Source organism: Corvus brachyrhynchos, unplaced genomic scaffold (assembly GCF_000691975.1).
Source record: "Corvus brachyrhynchos isolate BGI_N302 unplaced genomic scaffold, ASM69197v1 scaffold148, whole genome shotgun sequence".
Taxonomy (NCBI): domain Eukaryota; kingdom Metazoa; phylum Chordata; class Aves; order Passeriformes; family Corvidae; genus Corvus; species Corvus brachyrhynchos.
In genome coordinates, this window is record NW_008239785.1 from 3,232,140 (window position 1) to 3,242,718 (window position 10,579).

Consider the following 10,579-nt stretch of genomic DNA (forward strand, 5'->3'; position numbering starts at 1 on the left):
AGCAGGAAGAAGACATCGTAGTCGTGCACAGCGATCTTCTCGAAAGCCCCACTGCTCACCAGCGTGCAGGCCAGCAGGGCCAAGTGCACAGCCAGCAGGATGGAGAACATGCGGCCACCCTTCTTCCACACTTCCTTGGAGGCAGGAGTGGAGGGGGCCTGGTGGCTGAAAGATGCTATCTGGCTCGAAGCCAGGCTGGCTTTGTCGTCCTTGTGTCCGCAGCCCATGCTGGAGTGGGGGTGTCCAAGCTCGCTGTCCTTCAGCCCAGGCTCCTCGGTCATGGTTCAACCAAGGCTCTGCCTGAGGGTCTGTGCTGTTGGGAAGAGAGGCCCATGACTGAGAGGTGCATTTGGAACGGCCCAGGACTGGGCCAAAGCAGGACACGTGACGAGGAGGAGAGGATGTATCACAGGAACAGGGAAGGCTGAGACAGGGAGTGCAAGAAGAGGGATGAGCTCATTTTTGAACTTTCCTTTCCTGGTTCCCTGGAGGTTTTTTTGCTTAAGATGCTCTTGCTCGGGGAGATCCCAGGTCAGTTTAATCAAGTGTGTTTAATTGGTCACACAACATTTATGTGCTTATTGATGCAAGATTTGGAGAAGCACCAAAAAGAACTCGCAGGATCAAATATCCTGGGGCAAACAGCCAGTGTGGTTTGAATTCTAAATGTCAAACAGTAAACATTCTGAGAAATTGTTATACTTCCTTGCTGAAGAACAGGCTAGCACAAGGTAAGAAACCCCTGGGAATCTTTGGACCATCCCATCATAGTTTGTAGCAGTTCCTGCAGGAAGGGTGTGAACTACCTGAGTTGTCATGTCCTCTAAAGCCCCCCTGCCTCTGCCAAGTTTCGGATTTCATTGATTCTCTGTGAAAAGCCTGAAACAAAGCAAATTAACCATCCAAACTGAAAGGAATGCGATGGATTTGTCTTTACAAACAAACTGTGGGTCTGCTGATAGGTAAAGATAGATACTGAGAGATGAAAGAAGCAATGGGAAGAACCATAAGTTCCATAGGAAAAGAAAAAGGGGGGTGTACATCAGAAGGCGGGCTGTATTAGGTGATTCGGGAAGTCTCTACCTCCTAAGTACCTCAGCCAATGGGGAAAGACAGAGGGAAATGCAGCCAGGAAATAGGATAAAAAGGAGGCTGCGTCCTCTAACAATTTGAGAGACCCCAGGGGAACTGCCCCGTGGCCTCTCCCTTTATTCAAATAAAGTAGCAGGGCTCCTCTGTCTCCTCTTTGGACATAAACCTCTGGTGTTCGTGGATTCATTTTCCTGACAAAACAAAGCCATTCCACCAACCTGTTTTGCTGCCTGGGATCCAAATCTCTGCTCCTGCCAGGCTGAGAAGTTTCCCTGTTGCTGCAGCTTGGTCAGTTGAGGAATTTATACCCGTTGGGACGTCTCTGTGATTTATACCATGTCTGGAGCTGACAGCAGGGCTTTGTGGGCTTCTCAGAGAAACTCATGTGATCCATTTTGTGCAATAGCTGATTTTGGGGAAGCTGGAGAGAGATGAGGAGATAAGGGTTATTTGCCTAGTGAGAACAGGAGTTGACAACACTGCTAAGCGTGGCACGGACCGCTTGGTCATAGGGTCATGGTCACCACAGAGCAAGACCACCCCACCAAATCCATCTCCTTACATGCATGAGGTCTCTTCCCTTGAGAGGAGATTGTTTAGGTGATGAACTTATCTTTGGCAATGATTTTGTGCTTGGCTTTCTGCTTACTGGAGAACGATAAACACTGTGCCCCACCCTGTGCTATTCAAATCAGTCCACTCCATGCCTCGGAGGTTCTTGAGGAAAAGGAAGAAATTTGCATTTGTACCTGTTCAGTGCCAAGGGAAACTCAATCCTGTCCCACCCATGATGTCATCAACGAGGAAGGTTTAGCACTAGAGAAGGGCAGGATTTAGAGACTGGGATTTGTGTTCCCCTTTGCTGACGCACTGCCTTTAACTTTTCAGGGTGGGATTACTGTTCTCTGGACCTCAGGACCTTAACTCCTCTCCTTCCAAGGGAGTAACCATGTCACAAACCACAGGGCAGATATGATTCAAACATTTGTCTGGTAAGGGGACAGTTTCTGCTCAAGGTCCCTTTCACCCAGCTGCATGTTTTGTGGGGGAGCTATAGGAGTCCCACGGCAGCTCTGGGTGGATGGGGACAAGTTTTAGTCCTTGAAATGCCTCTTTTGGAGATGTCTCTCCTGCTTTCCCCCTTCAGGGCAAGCACGGAGCTGGGGCCATTTGCTGTGTGTTTCCTCAGTACTGTTCCTGCCTGCTCACCGTGTCCCTCTTGCAGCACTGAATTGTGTGGGATGGGGAAGGAGAGCTCAGGATCCACTGTAGAGCCCAGGGAGAGCTCCGTGCGTCCCTCCCGTGCTGCCACCAGCAGCACCGGCTCTGCCCTGCCTGGCCTCTGCTGATCCATAGGTATGCCTGCTGGGCTAAGTGGTTGCTCTCCTCTCAGCCTGCGGCCTTTCCCGAGGAAGCCCGGGCCTCCCTGAAGTAAACCCGAGCTGATAATCGTGCTTTTGCAGAGGCCAGAGGTTCAGAGGCCCCTCGGGCTAAACGCACTGGTTTATCCTCCCTCTTTCGTCCTTACCAGCCAGCAACAGAGGAAAGAGCGTTACTGCCTCGGGCAATGCTCCCACCCCCCCTGGCAGCCACCGTACGGCGCAACAAACTTAATTAGTAACAATACAAGAATCATTAAATAACGCCGGTAATGAATTGCAGGCGTTACTGTGCTGCTTTTCACCTGCAAGGATCCCAGCAACAAATACCTCCGTGGCTACTACATCCCGTCAGGACTTGCCCAGGGAGGCTGAGCTGGTGCAAACCGACCTGTTGAGGTGAGCAAAGCCCGCAGGGAGCAGAGCCTGGCTCTGATGCACTTCCAGGTGTCCCCGGGCAGCCGGGAGGGTGACACCGTGTCGGTCACCCGGGGATTAATCACTGCATCTTGCATGGATGCACCTGGCACTGCTTTAGGGCCGCCCTCCTCCTGTCTTGGGGCATTTTTTTTTCCTTACAAAAATAAGCTGCCTTTCTCACTGTTTAAGCTCCTCTCTGCTCATTGCCTTTCAAGACTTCCTGATGCTGTCTTACAGTCTTTCCCCATTTTTTCCACTCTCCTCCCATTTCTCAACCATCTGATGGCTCTGCCTTCACCCTCTACAAACCCTGTGCCTGTCCTAGGGCCATGGTGACACACACAGGATCCGGCCCTGGAGATCTGGATCCATTCCCAGAGTCAGGACATGACAGGTAAAACGAACAAGAGAGTAGCAGGAAATTCCTCCTCCACGTCAGCATGTCCCAGGGGATACAATCCACCGATTCACCCTTGAGCGTAATGGATTGGGACAGCTTCGTGCTTCGGTCAGCATCCAGGCTTGGCTCCCTCTTTTCCGACAGCAGAGGGTGCCCGGGACCCGGGAATGCGGTGCTGGAGACATTGCCTGGGGCCGTGCAGCTCCCCGAGGGTCTCACCCAGCCGGGAATTCTGTGTCAGCATAAAAGACACCAGAGGCCGAACACTGCACCCCCTGCACATCGCAGTGAAGTACCGAGTTACACACAGAGTCTGGGTTTTTTTTTTTTTAGTCTCCAGAGAGGGAAAAGAGGTGAGGAAGGGAATTTTTCCAGCGTTTATGAGTTTCCTTGGTTTATCAGATTCCTGTTGTGCAGTTTGTTGTGCAATTCTTTGGAGAGCAGAATTCTGTGGGTATAGGCAGGGTAGATGGGGGACAGGGATGGTGACTGGGTCTGCTGTTGTCTTCCTAGTGATACTAGGGAGATTAAATATAAATATAAATATAAATATAAATATAAATATAAATATATATGTATCACTCTCTCTCTCTTTTTTTTCCAATGGGAAAAGCTGAGCTGTGAACACCCCTGGTATTACTTTGGAATCAGTCACCAAACTGCTCTCAGCCAGCTCTGCACAGAGCAGGACTATCTATCACAGGGCTGTGAGTGGAGGCCGTGGGGGCTCGTGCTCCACTGACCCACTCTTCCTCCTCTGGCTACTGCTGCCCCTTCCTTGAGATGGGGTCGCTATGAAATACAGGCATATTGGGCAGGACACAGCCCAGGAGAGCCTTTCTGACAGCCTGCTGTGCTTTGGGGACACGTAAACCTGGCGAATTGTCACTGTGTGACCCCGTGCTGAGCCCGACAGAGCGATGCTGCTTAATTGGAGCTTTTAATGTGCCGTGGAGCTGGTGCGTGTTACAAGGAGCCGGGGCCGGAGGATGCTTAGGACCCAGGGGAAGCGCTGTGGAGCCTGGCTGGCTGGGCTTGGAACAACTCCTGCCTCCCCGGCCAGGACTTCTCAGGTGTCCTGGTACGCGGAGCTGTGCGAGGCGAGCGGGGCCCTCCTGGCAGCTGCCCCTGCCCCACGTCCCTGCCCATGCTCTGAACCCCCTGAGCACCCATGTGCTGGCCCGGGGACCCCTTCACACCATGAATGACCAGTACCACCGAGCCGCCCGGGACGGCTACCTGGACCTGCTGAAGGAAGCCACCAAGAAGGACCTGAACTCGCCGGATGAGGATGGCATGACCCCGACCCTATGGGCCGCCTACCACGGCAACCTGGATGCCCTGCGCCTCATTGTCAGCAGAGGGTGAGTGTTGGCCAGGGCACGGTGCTGGTCTGGGGAACAGAGTAGCTGAGACCCCCTTCTTTCCCCCTTCCCTGCTCGCAGGTCAGTGCACCCCACAAAATTATGGCTTCTGTCCATAAGACCCCTGCTCCTGTCCTCCTTGCTGTTACTTTTCTCTGCTTGTGGTGCTTTGAATCTAATCCGACACTCCTGGTAACTGCTCTGTGTTTTCCCAGCTCCTCTGACCCTGTAAGTGCTCCTGCCCCCAGCCCTGCTTGCAGCACCCTGGGTAGGGACGAGTTGCCCTTTCCAAGTGCTTTGTAATCTTTTACAGCTCCTGTAAAGACAAACACATTCTGTTGCTGAACTGAAAAAAGCCCTTTAAAGTGAGGGGGCAGAGAGAATAACTGCTCCCTCTGTCCCAAGAATGCTCACAGAGGGATGTGTGCAGTGCCAGCTGGCAGTGGGTGGCACTTGTCTGTTTTACCCAAAGCAAGGTCTCAGTATGTGACCTCTGGGCAGCTTGTCATACACTTGGAGCCTGGAAAATTCGGGTTTTCCAAGAGCAGATTTCTTTAAGCCCAGTCTCCCCCACAGGGCCTGCTCCATACTGGTCTGTCTCTCTGTACCTCACCCTGGGCTGCCAAATCTTAGAGTTTCTGGCTCCCTAAATGTGGATGTGGTGGAGAGGTGGGAGTGGGATTTAGGGGACCTGTTAGACTGGAGGGATTTACGCCTTGGTGTTGGGGGAGGTCTGTGCTAAAGCAAGATCTGCCATTCCTAGTTCTTCTGGGACAGTCTGTGACTCTCCAGTTCTTACCAACCCCCCAAGGACACATCCCAGTGCTTCCTTCTGCTCCAGTAGCTTTTCTGAGCATCTCATCTAAAGCCATCCAAGCTGGAGTGGCTTCTGCCTTGTGTTGAGAGGTTGCTGGTGCTGATTTTGATTTATGTCTTGCTAATATTGAGGGATGGTACTGAGGTCAGCAGCCTGGATGGACATCACACCTCCTTGGAAGGGCTTTGCTTCTCCATGTTGGGCTTGGTGGGGCTGTCAGCTCCCATGCAGGGATTTTTGGTCCATCCTGTGCTGTGTTAGCAGCTCTTGTACCTGTCCAGCCACATCTCCACTGTACCTGTTCCTGGGCTCTTGCCATCTCCTGATACTCTGGCTTGCTTGTGCAAAACCTTCAGCCAGTACCCCAGCTGTGCTCACAGGCAGAGCTCCTCCATCCATTGTTGTCCTTTCATTGTAAATCATTTCCTTTCAGATCCTGGGGGAAGAAAGGCTGTGTACAGAGTAGCTTTGAGAAGTCCTTGAGCACCTGATGCAGCAGGAGTGTGTTCAGGAAAAGATTGTTTCAGAGTCTGGAAGGGAGAGAGCAAGACAGTGCTCCGAGTGGAGCATCCTGAGATGGTCCTGGGCTGAGAACCCTGTGATGCTTCTCTGGGTGGGGGCTCTGTGACTCCCCGTGTACCTCCCAGGAAAGACTGCACCCAGCAAAAACCTGCCCAGAGCTCCTGTCAGGACAGGAATTGCTAGCCAGGGCCAGAGAGACATGGGAGGAAGGCTCAGGGGATGAGACCCTGAAGTTCAAAATGGTTCCAAAGACTTTGATGGCCAAGAAGTCAATCTGGAAGGCTCAAGCGGAGGATGAATGCCCCTTCAGAAAGGCAAAGCCTTTTGGACTGACTTTATAATCTCTTTATAACACTGTATCTCCTCATACTGCTCATCTCCATCACAAGGCACCCTGCAGCACCCCTGCCTGCCCTGCCAACCCCCATCCAAGCCAGCAGTTTCTGCCTCTCCACAAAGCCCAAGGGCTGCTTTTATAAACTCACATTGGCTTAAAAGGTCCTTGTGGGCTTAAATTGTGTTCGAGTGCAGCCTGGCTGCTGTTTAATTAACAACCTAATATACATTTGTTCCTGACAAGGAAAACAGCCTGGCAAAAGCCCAGTGCCCTTTACATGATGGATGGTGGAGCAAGGTACGTGGCTGTGCGACTGCAGGATGTGTTTGCATTCTTGCACTCATCTCCATGTGTCAGATCCTTGCCTAGGGCCACAGAGGGACCAGCAAAGTGCTTGGCATGGAGGCAGGCACATCCCTGCTCCTTGGAGCTGGCTTTGGGCCTGTGAGAGGCAGGGAAAGCACCAGCCTGGGGACAAGGGTACCAGAGAGGTGCAATTGTGCAAGACCCAGGAGAGCCTGAGGGCAGACCTTGTAATTTTCTGCCAGTGCCCAGGATGATGTGCCACAGTATTTAAGCCTTGTTCAGAGATGAAACTTAATGCTGTGTTATATAGGTTACTATTACACCTGCACAGTAACAACTGTGAGGCAAGAGGGAGGGCTCTGAGTATCCCAAAATATCAGGGAATTGCTCTCTGGCCTCTGCTGCCAAAATATTCCTCCTTTGGTTCAGAGAGCCCCACACTACAAGGCAGGGGAGTGTGGGACTATGGCACGGGGCAGTGTCTAGGGGAATGGGGGCTTTGGGGCTGGCCTGGCTCCATGCAGGGATGGGGTGGGAGGCATCTTCAGGGTCTGAGCAGGCTGGTGAGCCTCCAGCTGGGTTGCATGGGGATGTCAAAGCACAGAGGGTGATGGGGGAGTCCTGGGGCAGCAAGAAACACCAAAATCTCCTTGCCAGTTCTGGGCAGCTGTGCCAGTGCCCAAACAAGCCAAGGCATAGAGTGCTGGGACCAGGCTGTTATGAAATGTCCTAGTGAGGGTGGCCAGAGAAACCCTGAGAAAGCAGGACTGTGGGAGGGGGCTCCTGGGGGCCAAAATCATGGCTCTAATGGTCATGCCAGGCAGGTGGGCACATCTAGGCTCTGTCATCAGTGAAGGAGCACCATCCGTATGTGCTCAGCAGGTTGTGGTGTCAGGCTGAAAGAGGGAGGGGGAAAGAAATCCTTTGGTAGATCCTTGAGGGAAGCTCGTTGCCCCAACCCACATGGAAGGGGTAATGAAGCAGACTTATTGCTGTGCCCTTACCAGCTGCTGATGTGTCTGTGCCTCTGTGCCCCCTTTGCAACGGACAGAGAGAGGGTTTGGGATGGAGGGATCAGCAGTGGCTCATCCTTCTTGTTTGCCACACAAAAAGCCTTTTTCTTCCTCCTGGCTGGGCTCCAGTGAGGAAAACAAACTCAATTAACATGATGGCTGGGAAGAGGCAGGCGAGCTGGCATTTAGCATTGCAGCTTTTCAGACACAGTAATTCTTCAGTGGGGTTCATTAGGAACCACGGTGGCCGTGGCGGGCACCAGTCCAGCTCCAGTTATAGGCAGGTCTGGGGGCCTTTGCTGGGATCAGCCAGGACTTCCTTGGAGTGGACAGCAGGAGAGGTGAGGATGTGTCTGCAGGTCCTCACTCAGCTTTGTCACCCAGCAGAGCTGGTCCTCAGTTTCCCTTCTTACAAAAACAGGGGGTGGGGATACTTTGAATGTCAGTGGCAGAGGGGACAGGTGGCTCAGCCATGGTTTGGGGGTGACGGTGGCTCCTGACATCAGCCAGGCTGCTCAAGGGCATCACATCACCCCAGCCAGGGCAGGGTTGCAGCGGAGGTTGCAGCAAAGGCACGTGAAGGTGATGTGCATCCTCTGCACGCCACAGGGCCGGAGGCCACGTGGGAGCCAGGGCAGCCTGGCTGTGCTGGTGGGGACATTCCCTGCTGGGAAGGTGAAGGAGCAGGGTGGGGCACTGCTGCAGCTTCGTGGCTTCCGGCACCTGAGCTGTCTGCTGGGAGTGAGGGTGAGCCCTGGGCATGGCGAGGTGCTGAGCCAGGAGACGTGGCCCCGGGCACTGCCCCAGCATGGACAGTCACCCGGCTCAGGAACTGCCAGCCAGCTTTCTGCTGGGACAAGAGGCAGAGAGCCCTGGCACGACCCTCATCTACAGTGTCTCTGCTGGATTTTTTGGGATTTGAATTTGGAGAACAGCTGAATCCTTGGGCTACCACCACCTGGGCAAAACTTGGCATATAGGACCCAAAGCTCTGCTGTGGGCCCAAAACCTCATATTTTCTGTTCTTTTCTAGGCTTTACTTGGCTCATTGTCCTGACTGACTATGCTGAAGGTAGTGAGGATTGTTCCTCAAGCCATAAATTATTTTTTTTTACTCTTCCTCTATTCAAAACCATTTTATGGGAGCCAGAGACACTCTGCACCCAGCTGGCTCCTGCTCTGAGGCCTCACACACAGCCAAGAGCCAAGGGTGAGCCAGCCCTTTGCTATTGGAGGAACTTCACACATGCAGCCAGGGAAGAACATATGTAAGTGCCACTGGATTCCCCACTGGCTAATTGGGATCCTACGGGAGAAGCACAGGGGAAAAACCAGCAGGAAGGGAGTGAGTGTGCATGTCATGGTGCAAACGCAGTGACTCAGGAGATGCACATGTCCACCTAAGGGGCCCAATTAACAGTGTTTTAATAATGATTATTACAGGAGTTGACTCAGTGCTTGAAAACGCTTTGAAGCTGAGAAGTGCTGCACTTTACACCTGTTATTAAAATATGTTCCCACTTAGTGGACCCTGCAGTCAGCATCTCCTCATGTGCAGCACCCCGGAGGTGAAGTTTTGCTCAGACAGACACCTGCCAGAGGGAGGGCCTCATGTTTATTATCTGAGTTGAATCAAACATCTCTACTTTGCAAGTCACCGTTCTTCTTTTCTTCTGATGCAATTTTAGCGCCTGTGGCAGGCATTTATAGGGCAGAGGGCCTGAGAGATCTCATTTTGCTCTGATACTCTTGCTTCTAGACAGTGGAAATGACCACGGAAAGCTGGTTTGGATGTTCTTTCCCCTCACTCTCTGAGCAAAGTAGACCTGCACATATGAAACCCTCAAGACCTCCCTGGCTTAGCCCTGAACCAGAGAGACCTGAGAATAGGCTCCAAAAGGTACTTTATGGATTGAGCATCCACACACTTGGTTTAGGGAGCAAGACTGTTTCCAGGGAGTCCACTGCTCAGTCACTGTGCACATCATGAGTCCATGTACACACTGGGACCCTCATGGTGCCCTGGCTCACCTGCCCACACATGCCAGGCACACAAGTGCCCTTTCAGAGCACACCAAACAAACCAACAGCCCTTCACACACCAGAGTCTCTCCACCAGCACCAGCAGTTCCATGTGGAACAGCTTCACTGGCTCTTTAAATCCAGCTCCATCAATAATTTACTCTTCTCTTGCAATTCATCAAATATTTATCCTCCCCATGCATTTCCCAGCCTGGACATGTCACTACGAGGGTAGAGGCAAGGGCTGGGGACTAACTGCTCCTGGGAACTCAGCATTGCCAGAGTACTATCATCAGCTCCCTTCTCTCCTTTTCTTGGCTTCATGGCTTCTCAACCCCGTGATCTCCTGCCTTCCCCCTCCCTATCACCCATCTTTGAAACCTTTTTCTCCTTCTATGAGAGATGTCAAAGGCTCTGCTCAGAAGTCCTGAAGGGTTTGTGGGGTTTTTTTGCCTTACAGAGTTTTGAACCTTTTGACTAACTTGCTGAATTTGCCAATGAGCTCAAGGTTGTACTTACTACGTTTCTGTGAATTTAGTGAAAACACATTTATGATGGAGTTACAGCTCATGCTCCCACAGAGAAAGCTGAGTGCACCTCATAGCAGTTTTCAGGGAGTTAGGAAGCTCATACTCTGGGTCCAAATAATTTCCAGCTTAAACTCTGGACAGGCTTTATTGTTTCTGTAAAACCTGAGGATTGCAAACTTGGCATTACACTGACTGGGCAGCTCCTCTCTGTCTCTGCTGCCCCTTGGACAGTGTTCCAAGCAGGCAGTGGGGTCCCTGTGTGGGGGTGAATGTGCTGGATGAGGCTGTTTCTGGGGTTTGTGCATTGGCACAAAGTGATGAAGGTGCAAAGCAGCAGGGCAAAGAGGTCCCTCTCCTCCTGTGATCTCCTGCTCTTT

The 10,579-nt window shown here is 52.2% G+C and overlaps 2 protein-coding genes across 3 annotated transcripts in view; one reads left to right on the top strand and one right to left on the bottom strand.

Annotated features, from left to right (window-relative positions):
* OTOP2 (otopetrin 2) overlaps nt 1–1,955 on the bottom strand; it is a 7,575-nt gene extending 5,620 nt beyond the window's left edge. Inside the window, 2 exon segments of the mRNA XM_017743186.1 lie at nt 4–313; nt 1,311–1,955. Of these exon segments, the coding sequence (XP_017598675.1) occupies nt 4–281 (278 nt within the window). The 5' untranslated portion in view covers nt 282–313; nt 1,311–1,955.
* Nucleotides 1,956–3,881: 1,926 nt separating this feature from the next.
* Nucleotides 3,882–10,579, top strand: part of USH1G (USH1 protein network component sans) — a 10,485-nt gene continuing 3,787 nt past the window's right edge. Inside the window, exon 1 of one of the 2 annotated variants that reach the window (XM_008640602.2) lies at nt 3,882–4,655. In XM_008640602.2, the coding sequence (XP_008638824.1) occupies nt 4,492–4,655 (164 nt within the window). In that variant the 5' untranslated portion in view covers nt 3,882–4,491. The remainder of the gene's footprint in view (nt 4,656–10,579) is intronic. The other variant, XM_017743288.1, reaches the window with a different exon arrangement.